We start from the raw sequence: 13,863 nt of genomic DNA, 5'->3' as shown, positions 1-13,863 counted from the left end.
CTTTCAGCACCCGGGGATTACAGGCACGAGCCAGCGGTTTATCGCAGCTCTGCCTGTAATATTAGTTAACCCCTTCAGATGGATTACTTCGTGGGACCTGATCTGACTCTGACAGCAGAAGGTATGTATCTTGTGCGTTTATTATTTTTCCAAGCGAGGGTGTTCCTGATGGACTGAGAGTACAATAAATTATTACAACAACCGCTGTGTTTTTTTCATTAAAATACTTTTAAATCATGTGTGTGTGTGTTTTTTAACCCTTTCCTACAATTGGATTAATAATGGATAGGTGTCATAATTGACGCCTCTCCATTATTAATCTGGCTTAATGTCACCTTACAATAGCAAGGTGGCATTAACCCTTCATTACCCCATATCCCACCGCTACAGGGAGTGGGAAGAGAGTGGCCAAGTGCCAGAATAGGTGCATCTTCCAGATGTGCCTTTTCTGGGGTGGCTGGGGGCAGATGTTTTTAGCCACGGGGGGGCCAATAACCATGGACCCTCTCCTGGCTATTAATATCTGCCCTCAGTCACTGGCTTTACCATTCTGGCGGAGAAAATTGCGCGGGAGCCCACGCCAATTTTTTCCGCCATTTAACCCTTTATTTCAGCAGCTACAGCGCTGAAATTTTGCACATACACACTACTAACATTAGTAGTGTGGAATATGCAAAAAAAAATGGGGATATGAGATGGTTTACTGTATGTAAACCATGTCTCATATCATGTCGGGTTTGTGAAGGAGAAATGAGAAGCCGGCAATTGAATTACCGGCTTTTAACACATATCGCGCTGAATGAAATCTAAATACAGAATATATATATATGTGTCTCAATGACATATATATATATATATATATATACTGTATATATGTTTTCCCGAACATTTGAGCACATAAATCCATTAGATGTCGGTTTTGCAAGCCTGCGCGAAAATCTCTCAGTACGGATGCCATACGGATTACATACGGAGGATGCCATGCGCAAAATACGCTGACACACCCTGACTACGGATCACTATTTTGGGAACATTTCACCGTATTTCGGCCGTATTACGGCCGTAAAATACGGACCGTATTGTCTTACGCCGAGTGTGACGCCGGCCTAAGACAGGAAAAAGACTAGAAATCTAGTGTCACCTATTAAAGGTGGCGATCCTAAAAGTCAAAATTTACCCTTTAAAAGAGCCTTTCCACATGTCATACGATAATAAATAGACAAACCAGAATCTCCAAGTCATGTGAAAAGGCTCTTTAAAATGCTAGCACTGGAGTACCTTTCCCCTTTCTCTGAAGAGGCTACTTGCCGAAACAGACACTGCCATTATGGAAAAACATTGCCATGAACTTGATACTTGTTCTGTATAATATTTAGCTTGGTGTTTGGTGCGGTGTCACCTCCACAATACACCAGCACCCAAAGATCCGGAGTAAAACATCTCCCCATCACACTGCCTCCGCCGGCTTATCTTCCTCTCTTAGTTCCAGCTTTTCCCAATATAAGTGACGCTCACGCACCCGGCAGTCCACATGAGTGTCCAACACATCAAATACAAAAACTAACTGCTAACCTGCTCCCTAACTGTGCCCATACAAGCTGTGACTGGTGATGTGTCCACACAGTGAAGCCATCCAGTTTTGACCACGCAGCGGACAACTACCCTGCAGCATCATTGGGAACACCCACCCGAATATATCTCAACTCGTGCCATTGCCATGAAATAATAATTGTCAGTGGATTTTATCTGATTGAAAGAAGGGGTCACACAAAAATCCCATAAAAGATAAATATACAAATGCCCCCAATGACGCCCTAGCGGTCAAAGACGTTCTACCATTCTGCAAGCTTTGGGTATGCGAGGGAGGAGGAATAGGAGACTGGAGTCGCCTATATCAGTGATCAGTTGGATAACGTTACGGAAAAGTTCTAAATGATGAGAAACCATTTTAAGCCAACAGAGATTTTTCCAAGCTGCTGGGAGTTGTAGTTTTGCAACACTTAGGCTACGTTCACATTAGCGTTAAGCTAATTTGCGTCGGGTTTGCGTCGGCGACGCAGCGGCGACGCATGCGTCATGCGCCCCTATACTTAACATGGGGGACGCATGCGTTTTTTTGTGTTGCGTTGTGCGACACTTGCGTCTTTTTTGCCGCAAGCGTCGGACCAAGAAAACGCAGCAAGTTGCATTTTTCTTGCGTCCGATTTTCGGCAAAAACCGACGCATGCGTCGCAAAACGCAGCGTTTTTGCGTGCGTTTTGCCGCGTTTTTGCGTGCGTTGTGCGTTGCGTCGCCGACGCAGCGGCGCACAACGCTAGTGTGAACTTAGCCTAAGAGACCACTGATCTCACATATGACATTACTTGTAGCATTAACTTCCGATTCCAGCGCACATCTGCTCGGTGGCATTTCACAGTTTGGCAATCGACCAAGAGAACCTGAGTTACCGACGCCTGTAGATCTTCTATTGGTTCAGAATCCAACTTCAAAAATCCTCGGGATGACTTCACAGGTTACTGAGCTGGCGGACAAACACCTGTTACCATCACCTTAACACTTCAACCTGGCCTCCATGACCCAGTAAGACAGTGAGAAGACTGTGGTTTGGTTGGTGAAGATTGTATCAGCTCCACACCCACCTGTGCCAACCGTCAGTCTCCACAACAAAGACCTCTGTGGTGGGAATGCCCTCCGTTATCTCCTCTCATCTCTGCGGTGGGTGCATTTGATCTCGGCACAGCAGCCTGCACCCGTGTCCCCTCCACGGCAGGTTCACACTTGTAAGATGAGGTCTAAGGAATACAACAGAATTTCATTATTTGTGAAGGACCATATCTCCAATTTCTTTTTGGTTTTCTTTGCAAATTGATGCTTTGCATTGCAGTATATCTCGACGGTTGGGCTAAGACAACCCTGCATGTCCAATTCATGGCCCCGTAAACTAAAATGGACCTCGTATCTCTGGAGCAATGGGTCCATTAGAGGTGGACTTGACAGCAGTGGAACCTTTTTCATGAAGGTGAACAGCCGTTCATCTTCTCTAAAGCTGAAAATACATTAATGGGTTATTTCCCTTGAGTTGGCCACAGCTGTGTTGCACTCTTCGTTTGGACCACATATTGGACGTTAGACTGCCCCATGTATAGAAAACAAAGCAGCAAAGTCATAGCCTGAGGTTCCATGCAAAACCTGGTAATGTGCCCCAGTACTAATCTATTGCCCTATTTTCGGTAAAAAGGGACTGTTGGGTCTTCTCAAGGACCAAGTGTCTTTCCAACTTTTCCACTTCCTTCACCTGCAAAAGAGTCGTTGAAGCTTTACGTTACCCTGACCAGTGCTTGGGCCACCATATCCAAGGCTCAAAGTGAAGAAGTATCACTTTGAAGAAGAAGCCTCACTAAAACCTGACAGTGGGAAGAAACAAATCCACCATCTTCTTAGGTTAACCACAACTCTTAACTCATGCTCCAGGGTCGCCATTTTTGAATTTCTTCTTCTGTTTTTTTTTTTTTTCAGCAGTGACAACCTAAAACGCCTATACCACAAAGGAGAGCAGCAGTATCACCATTTCTGTTAAGACTCAACTAGAAGTCCATAATGAAGTCCCTTTGGTTTAACCCTTTCCAACACCTTTACGTCACTGTATGTCAAGGTGCTGAGATAGACGGCACACACCTTGACGTACCATTATATCATGGTTATTGAACTTGTTAAAAGCTGGATCTGAGCAATAATCTACAGAACTAAATTGGTCGGGAACAGAAAAATGTCTGATCCAGGTGGCTTAATCCCCTAGATGCTGCAGTCAATAGCGACCACAGCATCTAGGTGGTTATACAACCCCAATGGTGCCAGGTACATCAATTACTGGTTCTAACAAAGGTGTCCACGCCTATGTGCCTACTGAGCCATGTCTAATAGATTGCCTGTAAGTTTCTTACTGACAGATAATTGGAAGCAGAGATCCTTAAAGTTAATACTGACTCTTTAATAGATGGCAATAGGTTCTAGTCCTCTTCCTCTCTGAAGAGACAATTTGCATATTTAAATTCCTAGAGCATGCATGGCTTATAAGTCTCCTCACTCTGACATGCCAGGCCAGGCCTGTCACTTTCCACAAGTAGAAACGTTACTCCTTAGACCCAACTTACAGGCAGGCATTAATCCTTTGGCATAGTAACTGACTACAGAAGGGATCAGGGGATCGCAGTGAGATGTTCTGTAGTAGGAACAAATACAAAAAATAATTGCAGAAAAAAAAATGTTTGATTTTTCAGAAATTTTAAAAATTTGCATTAAAAAAAGGTTGATTTTTCAGAAACTCCCCCCAAAAATATATATCACAGGAAATAAACGACCATCGTAACAGAACGATCAGTATGAAGTATGAAAAAAAGGGTAACAATTTTTTTCCTTTACATTTATCCTTTTTTTAAAAAATTTTTATAATCGATATATATTGAAGATTTTTATTAAAAAAAAAAAATAGCAAAAACAGGCCAACATACAGCTGCACTAATGGGGAGAAAAAAAAGTAATGGTCGTTGGAATGCGATGATGAGAAAAAAAAGAAAAATTATGCCTTAAAACTGGTTAGAAGTGGTCAGCCTGGATAATGTTGCCCTCTGTTGTTTTTAGGATAGAATATCCACGAGATGCTCCAATATGTCCCTTTAAATGCAGGTGACGGCTGTGGGTTTTTTCTTCCTTGCAGTCAGGATTAAAAACTTCTTGCCAGCGAGCAGCAAGAACAATGTAAGCAAGAAGTGATCGCATGGCGCCAGCGCGGTCCTGTCCTCCAGTGCTGGTTTAATTGAAGGCTACAGTCAATACTCTTTCATGAACAAATTATTGATTCCTACTAGCAGTTGAATTAGCGATTTGATTTCTCTGGTAATTACTAGCGCGGGTGTGAAGAATTAAAACCGAAAGCGCTCGCTCTAGAATAGCAGTGGATTTAATCGAAGGAGGTCGGGGAGTTTAGGAAATGTTATTTTGATAAGGGACCAAATATTTGTCCAGTTCTCATCATTTCCTTAGCACAAGGGATGAGAAAAAAAATCAAACGGGAGAAAGAAAAAGGGAAGCGACGCCGAGAATGGCGAACAACAAGGACGCAGGACACCGTACAAGACCCGACTCTCCAGTCGTAAGCATTCGAATAATATCAGAACGGTCCTTTCATGACAAATACGAGTTGCAGACATTTTGGCCACATTCCGTGGTGCTCACTGGTAGAGTTAGTCCTCTGGTCTTGTGAAATTTCAAATTGCAAGTTTGGACTTGTATGAACAGACTTTTCGGATTATTGGATGAATAATTAAAAAATCCTTCATTTCTCTTTTCTTTTTTGCTTTGACTTAATCTAAGCAATTTAAACAAAAATAAAAATATATTTCTAAAACAGATTCTACAGGAAAGGCCAATTTTCTCTGCCATATTTTCCCTTCCCATTAAAACGAATAGTAAATATACTTTAGTCAGAGACAAAGTAAAACTCCACAAGTTCTTTCCGGAAAGGAGACGTCTCCCCCCTCCCATTCAACATGTGGGTTTAGTTATAACTGGGGAAGTTACAGAGAGCTAACATATCTCCTTTGAAGCAGCGGCCTCCTGCAGTGACCAGGTAATTAAGGAACCAGATACCAAAATGGATATTCGTTTGCGCAGGAGGAAAACTTCCTCCCCGGGCAGAAGCTTCTTCTCAAAATATCTGTGGCAGACCAGCCGATGCCAGTGTACAGATATGAATATTTAGGTTTGCATCAATCTGATTTTTATGGGCTATAGATTTTCAGCGACATAGTGAAGGCACAAACCGAACCCATTCACTCACAGCACTATAAGGCAATTTTAACCCCTCTCACAGTTACAAAAAATGACTAATAAAAGTAAATTCAAAAATCCTAACTGTAAGCTCTTATACTTGAGAATAAAATATCACTTTTATTTCAATTTATTAAAATTCAAAATTATGCAACGTGAATTATACACCAACACCAAAAAATTCAATAGGTTAAAGACACAGGGGGGGTGCCTGTCCGTGCAAATTACCTAAACCACTCTACCTGTCAGCGGAAGTTGGCACGCTATACACCTGCGCAATGGCGCCCCCGCTCGTCGACAGCTCCCCCTGCTAGCCCTGTAGCCATTTTAACCCCTCCAACTTAATAAACGGTCTGATGATGCTATCCAGCTCATGTTTGCTCCCTACGTAAAAGGTAAAATCACGTTAAGAAATATGACAATAATATCCACCACCGGGAACCTCCAAGGGCGAAGATATCCTGTAAGTTGGAGATCTCATAAAATGCTAACTGACCTAGCATATCCCACAATCTGCCCCAATATTAGCTCACCAACAGGAGGTATGTGGGCGTAATTTTGAGATAAAGTGACCCAACCCCAACTACTGCTTTTGTCAGCCCTGGAAGGAACAGCTTGCTGCGAGTTCTGTCCGCTTTAAGTACCTCCCTCTGATAATCTCTGAACCATCTCCGTGATATCAGATTTAGTGGTTTCTTTTGTTATCCCTTTTTATTTTATACTAGATGGTGGCCCGATTCTAACGCAGTATATAGCACAGGCACGTACTACATAGCACAGCCCACCCAGTATACTGTATAACACAGCCACGTAGTATATAGCACAGCCACGTAGTATATAGCACAGCTCACGTAGTATATAACACAGCCACGTACTATATAGCAGGCACATAGTATATAGCACAGCTATGTAGTATAACACAGCCCACGTAGTATATAGCACAGCCCATGCAGTATATAACACAGCCCACATAGTATATAGCACAGCCACGTAGTATATTGCACAGCCAACTGTTGTGAATTTGCTTTTTGCTCCCTCTAGTGGTTACTAGTTTTTTGACTCTGGTTTTTCTGTCATTCCTTTTATCCGCACCTGGGTCGTTAGTTAGGGGTGTTGCTATATAAGCTCCCTGGACCTTCAGTTCAATGCCTGGCAACGTAGTTATCAGAGCTAGTCTGCTGTGCTCTTGTCTACTGATCCTGGTTCCAGTTATATCAGCTAAGTCTGCCTTTTGCTTTTTGCTATTTGTTTTGGTTTTGTATTTTTGTCCAGCTTGTTCCTAATCTATATCCTGACCTTTGCTGGAAGCTCTAGGGGGCTGGTGTTCTCCCCCCGGACCGTTAGACGGTTCGGGGGTTCTTGAATTTCCAGTGTGGATTTTGATAGGGTTTTTGTTGACCATATAAGTTACCTTTCTTTATTCTGCTATCAGTAAGCGGGCCTCTCTGTGCTAAACCTGGTTCATTTCTGTGTTTGTCATTTCCTCTTACCTCACCGTCATTATTTGTGGGGGGCTTCAATCCAGCTTTGGGGTCCCCTTCTCTGGAGGCAAGAAAGGTCTTTGTTTTCCTCTACTAGGGGTAGCTAGATTCTCCGGCTGGCGCGTGTCATCTAGAATCAACGTAGGAATGATCCCCGGCTACTTCTAGTGTTGGCGTTAGGAGTAGATATATGGTCAACCCAGTTACCACTGCCCTATGAGCTGGATTTTTGTATTCTGCAGACTTCCACGTTCCTCTGAGACCCTCGCCATTGGGGTCATAACAGCCAACGTAGTGTAGAGCACAGCGACATAGTATATAACACACCCCATGTAGTATAACACAGCCCACGTAGTATATAGCAATGTGGGCACCATATCCCTGTTAAAAAAAAAAGAATTAAAATAAAGTTATATACTCACCTTCCGGCAGCCCCCGGATCCAGCCCAGGCCTTTAGCGATGCTCCTCACGACGCTCCGGTCCTAAGAATGCATTGCGGCAATAACCCGTGATGATGTGGCGGTCTTGCGAGACCGCTACGTCATCCTCTCACAAAGACTGCTACGCCATCACATGTCGTTGCCGCAGGGCATTCTTGGGACTGGAGCGTCACGAGGAGCTGGAAAGGTTGCCTCGGACGACAGAAGGTGAGAATATAATGATTTTTTTTTTAACATTGTTTTTACTATTGATGCTGCATAGACAGCATCAATAGTAAAAAGTTGGTCACACAGGGTTAATGGCAGCGTTAACGGACTGCGTTACACCGTGTTATGCTGCGTTAACGGACTGCTAAAACGCTATGTGGGCGCTGACTGGAGGGGAGTATGGAGGGGGACCGGACTGTGCCTGTCGCCGATTGGTAGCACCCAGCCGGCCGCAACCAATCAGCAACGCGGGATTTCCGTGGCAGACAGACAGACGGAAGTGGACCTTAGACAATTATATATATAGATAATTGTGTATTCCATTTTGTCTCGCTCCCATTATGTATCATATTGTATATTTTTTATGAACACTGCCTAGCTTTCTGGATTAACTATATAAAGTGTAATAGTTCTATTCCTCTTGCTCTGTAAACCGCACCCCTGAAGCTATAGGCTACCTGTAACAGGTGTCTTATCGGCTTGGTGGTGGTGGCAGCGAGTAGTTCTTTTGATATATAGGAGATAGAAGTGACCGTACCGGGGTATATATATATGGGTGTGTATATATATATTCCATGAGTTGGAATTGGAGGTGTACATACCGTATGCTCACTTAGAGTTTCCCATTAATAGGCCTAGTAGTGAAGACAGCCAGTGTCTCGTCCATCATTCATCAGCCGATTGCATAATTGCCCCGACGATTGGAAGCAAAGGAATTGCATTTCCCCGACTTATTGGTAACAGCGGTGTCACCTGTGACAAAGTGATAACAGTGGTGGGATCTGAGTGACCCCCCCGGCTGTTATCCTTGACTTTCAATTTTAATCATTCTTTTTTTTTTTTTTTTTTTAATAAAAAAAAAATTGTCAGTTTTGCAAGAAACAAGACATGAAAAGACTAGTAGTATGAACTATCCTAAGTGCAAAAACAGGTTATAAAAGGCAAAATAATAAAAAATTAAATTTAAAAAAAAATGTAGAAACTAGTCATTGTTAATCCGGGCATGGCACACTAATGGAAGTGGCTGAGGCGGTACACATTTTTGTATGAATCTTGGGAGATGGGGAGTGTGAGGTGGGAAACGTCTGCTGGAAAGGGGGAGATGAAGGTATATTTTAACGGTGAGTGTGGTGAAGAGGCGGTATTTATTTGAGACTACATCTGGATAATTCTTTATCCAAGGTATCCATATTATGGGTGTTTCCCACTGTAGCCCGTGCAGGGGGATTAAGTGTTTCGCCGCTCGGAAGAAGGGCCAGTAGATCATGTTTGGGAAATTTGGCGGTTTTTGAGGGACAAGATAGGAGTATTTCAGAGGGGTTCGGGGTGTGGATAATGAGACCTAGGACACGCAACATTAATTTGTTTTTAAAGTGGCCATCCAACGAGCTGATCTTCAGGATGAGCTCGATTCTCCAGAGGCAGAGTTGGCTCCTGCTTTCTACTCTGGCAACAGAAAGTGGTCTAAAGTAGAAAACCCCTTTAAATTGTCATTCACTACAAAAGAGAACAACGGTAAATTACCACATCAACCAGAGCACAATGAAGACCCCCACATACATTTCAAGGCTCATCTGAGCTCTCCTATGTTTTCTACAAGAGCCGCTGCTAGAAAAAAGAATCAGATATTTGAAATCCAATGGGCCGGATCCGTCTCTTCCCCGACATCACCTATTGGTGGAGAGTCAGGAGGCCCCGTACATATTAAACTGTTGTTAGGTATCATCAGGCTTGGCTCACATAAGCATTAGACCAATCGGGGCTTAAAAATGCACCAATATCCCTTTAAGAGTGGGAATGACTGACTTTAATACATAAAGTTTCAGAATACCATATTATTTTGGACATCACGAATAACACTTTCTTCCCATTTTAGGCCTTGCATCCTGCATTTTTCACCAGTTTTCCCCTCTGCAAAATCGATCGGATGAAAAGCTGCTATGAGGACATCTCCTATTCACAGCACACACTGACATGAGCGATTCCTGCTCTCCTGTCTCCATGTAGCGCATTGTCAGAAGCAGCAGCAGCATGGAGGACTTTAGACAGCAGTGTAGCTGTGAACCCAGCTCTGGAGTCAAGATTAAACTCTTACTAGAAAGCATCAGAACAAGTCTGTGTTTATGCCTCTCTGTCTGCTCCTTCCATTACCCCTCTACATGGACTTCAATAGGCAGCAGTAACCTGATCCCTCAGTGAGATAGTAGACCTTGTCTTGAGGAAGTCAGATTTTATCAGTTTTTCAGAGGGAGTGATGACTTCAGGAGATGAGAGGTTGAGGGAAGAAGTGTCTCAAGTTGAGAAAAATAAGATCTCAGCCAAGATACATTACAAAATCTTTCATATACGCTGTTTCATTAAAACCAGTGTTTTATCATCAGGAGATTATCACTACAGGACTGTGTGTCTGGTGCCTCCTGGTCCAACCCCACCCGACCACTGATTGGCAGCTTTCTGTGTAATCAGTGGTGGGGGGCAGGGTTATAAGGGCTCAGCATTGCAAGATCAGGGAATACATTGTGTGATTCGACAATCGGCAGTCACATCGACTGACTACAGGTTGTTCTTTTCAACCCCTTCCATTTACACCACTTTTGTGATACATTTATTAGGCCGTGCCTGCTTCCACTAAGCTCAGCATACTCTTCAAAAAGTTTATAAAAGCACCATTTAAAAAAAAAAAAAAGTCACAACATTTTTGCAAAACTTTCAAACAATTTACATATTTCTGGCATAAACTTTCAAATTGGCTGTGTAGGCTTGTCCAAATCTTAACGAAAAGGGGTGAAGATTAGTTTTGTTTAGTGTCAAGTAAGCGGACAAAGATCCATCAACCCGCCACCCCCCCCCCTCCCTCCTCCAATCCCAATATCCTCATTCTATGCACAGAAATCAGAAAAGGGGTATTTAATCCAATGTAGAAAATATCTAATAAATCAAATTGTCATTAAATCAAATCAGGCAAAGGCAAAAACCAACGTCCCAGGGGTTTGTATTGCAAAATTTTTAGCACCAAGGTTCGGATACGGCTTTAAAGAAGGCCACTACTTGCGATATAACGCAATTTTATTTCAAAGTACAAAATTAAAGGAACAGTATGATAGAATAGTGTGAGTGCGTACACTTTTGGATATTTTAACATACAAAGGTTAAGTACATATAAAGATTAACCACATATACTTACATCACGACCAAGAGGCTTTTAAACCTCATCTGTCTGGAATATCCAAGAAGCAACACCAAGACAGAGAACCCCTGGGAGATTACCTACACTGCATGGGCATCCCCAATTATGCAGGTATCAGCACACTGTACATGTACAGGTACCCCAGTATATGCTTCTGTCTCAGTTATGTTACACTGTGTGTAAATCTGGTTTCACCCTGACATTCATGTGGCCAGCTTTCAAGATAAGATGAAACCGAGACACCATGGAATCATCAGACAATGGGCAATAAACCCTTAGGGTACCGTCACACATTGAAATTTTCATCGCTGCGACGGCACGATTCGTGACGTCGCAGCGTCGTATAAGCATCGCTCCAGCGTCGTAGACTGCGGTCACACGTTGCAATCACGGCGCTGGAGCGATGCCGAAGTCCCCGGGTAACCAGGGTAAACATCGGGTAACTAAGCGCAGGGCCGCACTTAGTAACCCGATGTTTACCCTGGTTACCAGCGTAAACGTAAAAAAACAAACAGTACATACTCACCCGTCGGTGTCCTTCAGGTCCCTTGCCGTCTGCTTCCTGCTCTGAGTGCAGCCGTACAGTGAGAGCAGATCGCAGCACCGCTGCGCTCTGCTCTCACTTTCCGGCCGGCACTCAGAGCAGGAAGCAGACGGCAAGGGACCTGAAGGACACCGACGGGTGAGTATGTACTGTTTGTTTTTTTACGTTTACGCTTGTAACCAGGGTAAACATCGGGTTACTAAGCGCGGCCCTCGCTTAGTTACCCGATGTTTACCCTGGTTACAAGCGAAGACATCGCTGGATCGCTGTCACACACAACGATCCAGCGATGTCAGCGGGTGATCAAGCGACGAAAGAAAGTTCCAAACGATCTGCTACGACGTACGATTCTCAGCAGGGTGTCTGATCGCAGTAGCGTGTCAGACACTGCGATATCGTAACGATATCGCTAGAACGTCACGAATCGTAACGTCGTAGCGATGGAAATTTCAATGTGTGACGGTACCCTTAGAATATAAAAAGCCCACGAGGATTAGATAACACCACCACAGACAGAGGTTAAATAAACCTTAATGTTTTACAATAACAAACAAAACATAGAACTGTTTGTGAGGTGACAATAAGTAAACAGTTCTCAAGACTGTGTCACTATGAGCATTGTCTGTCTGTAAATGTATGACCAGCAATGCTGCTCTCTCATGGTCTGAATGCATTCTGAATATTTCAATATGGTCTCAAATTAGCCATTTTTAGATTCACACTACAGGGTTGTAAGCAGCTTTCCCAGATTTGTGACTGTATGGAACAATACTGGCGGATGCGCGGCCATTCAGGTGCCTAATTGTTGGCCATTTTGGTTGTCGCCCAGCTTTTCCGAATAGATGTAAACCAAATAAAGGGCGACTCAAAAGCTTTATTTTTTTTATTCTTAGCATTCGACAGGTTGCACGGTGTGCGGTGCAGTGTGCTCAGGCGGCGGCGCTCTTGCAGGTTCATCCCTTATAAGACACACAGACACAATGAAAAACAATTTGCGGAGTTAGACAATGAGTCAGAAGAAGCAGCGTGAGCTCGACACCAGCAGAGTCCTGTCTACACACCTGACAACCCGAATCAGCAGAGGCGGCTAAGCATCGCCCGAGCCGAGCACACGCAGCGTACTAATTATATGAACTCAATATGGTGCGCATCTCGCCATCAATCTGCCGCTCACTAACTGCATGTGATCACTTCTAGCACAAATGCCAGGAACTTTATTTCCGTCATCTGCAGAGTGAAGACATGAAGGTCCCTCGTCAGGTCTCCCTCGCCATCTCCACTTGAGATTCCCGCAATCGCAGAAAGTTCATCTCCTCCGCAGAAACTTTAGCGGTCAGCACCACGCGGTCGTAGTCGAAACTTTGGTCCAGAGAAAAGGGCTGAATGTCGTCACTGAGATGCTGTAAGGGGGAAACGAGAATGGAGAATTAATTAACATAAGGGCATGATTGATAAAGACTGAATTAAAAATTGGGGGGCATTTAAAGGTTGGGTTTTTTGTACCTAAAATAGGATATCACGGTATTTGCTGAAATCTCAAGAACTGGAGACCCAAACTCCTCTGTATGAATAGAACGGTAATGAGCATGTGCGACCACTGCTTTATTTACTTTCTGGAGAAGTGGTGGTCGCACGTGCTCGGTACTTCTCCATGCAGAGAGAGGACTTTCAGCTCTCAGGATTAGCGGTCTCAGCAGCTGGACCCTCAGTGATCATACATTTACCATCTATGCTACAGATATGACGAAGGCCATTTGTGAGATTGACCTTTTTTATCTCTATAATGCCCAGCAACACCCATTCCTTATGCCCCTTTCCTGCCAAAACGGGACTGCTTATGGATAGGAACGTCCTCTCGTTCCAATTTGTACTCAATATGGATCTTGGATGTTCGTGGGTTTCCTTAGTCATTGTTCCATCATGCAGAAACGCTGCGTTTTTGGTTTTCTGCAAGTGTTCGCGCCAATCTGGGCAACAGCAAAATGTTCAAGACATCTGCCAGCAGACATTGTGTAAACAGGGGTTTGTGTGCATAGGGCTCGTACTCCAAACATTTGGAAAATTGTTAATTAATCCAATATTTGCAGATCAGTAATATGTCTGGCATGAACAGATCACTATCTCCCGTCAACCAATCAGATCTCTTTGTTCCTTTTCTACCTTCTTTAACAACCAGA

General features: G+C 43.6%; 1 protein-coding gene across 4 annotated transcripts in view; it reads right to left on the bottom strand.

Annotated features, from left to right (window-relative positions):
• Positions 1–12,554: 12,554 nt before the first annotated feature.
• IFTAP (intraflagellar transport associated protein) overlaps positions 12,555–13,863 on the bottom strand; it is a 45,159-nt gene continuing 43,850 nt past the window's right edge. For all 4 annotated transcript variants that reach the window (XM_077287046.1, XM_077287047.1, XM_077287048.1 and 1 more), the window contains one exon: positions 12,555–13,086. In XM_077287046.1, the coding sequence (XP_077143161.1) occupies positions 12,943–13,086 (144 nt within the window). In that variant the 3' untranslated portion in view covers positions 12,555–12,942. The remainder of the gene's footprint in view (positions 13,087–13,863) is intronic.

The sequence above is a fragment of the Ranitomeya variabilis genome, chromosome 2, assembly GCF_051348905.1.
Source record: "Ranitomeya variabilis isolate aRanVar5 chromosome 2, aRanVar5.hap1, whole genome shotgun sequence".
Taxonomy (NCBI): domain Eukaryota; kingdom Metazoa; phylum Chordata; class Amphibia; order Anura; family Dendrobatidae; genus Ranitomeya; species Ranitomeya variabilis.
The sequence above is the reverse complement of the archived record's forward strand: the minus strand, read 5'-3'. Positions and strand labels throughout refer to the sequence as shown.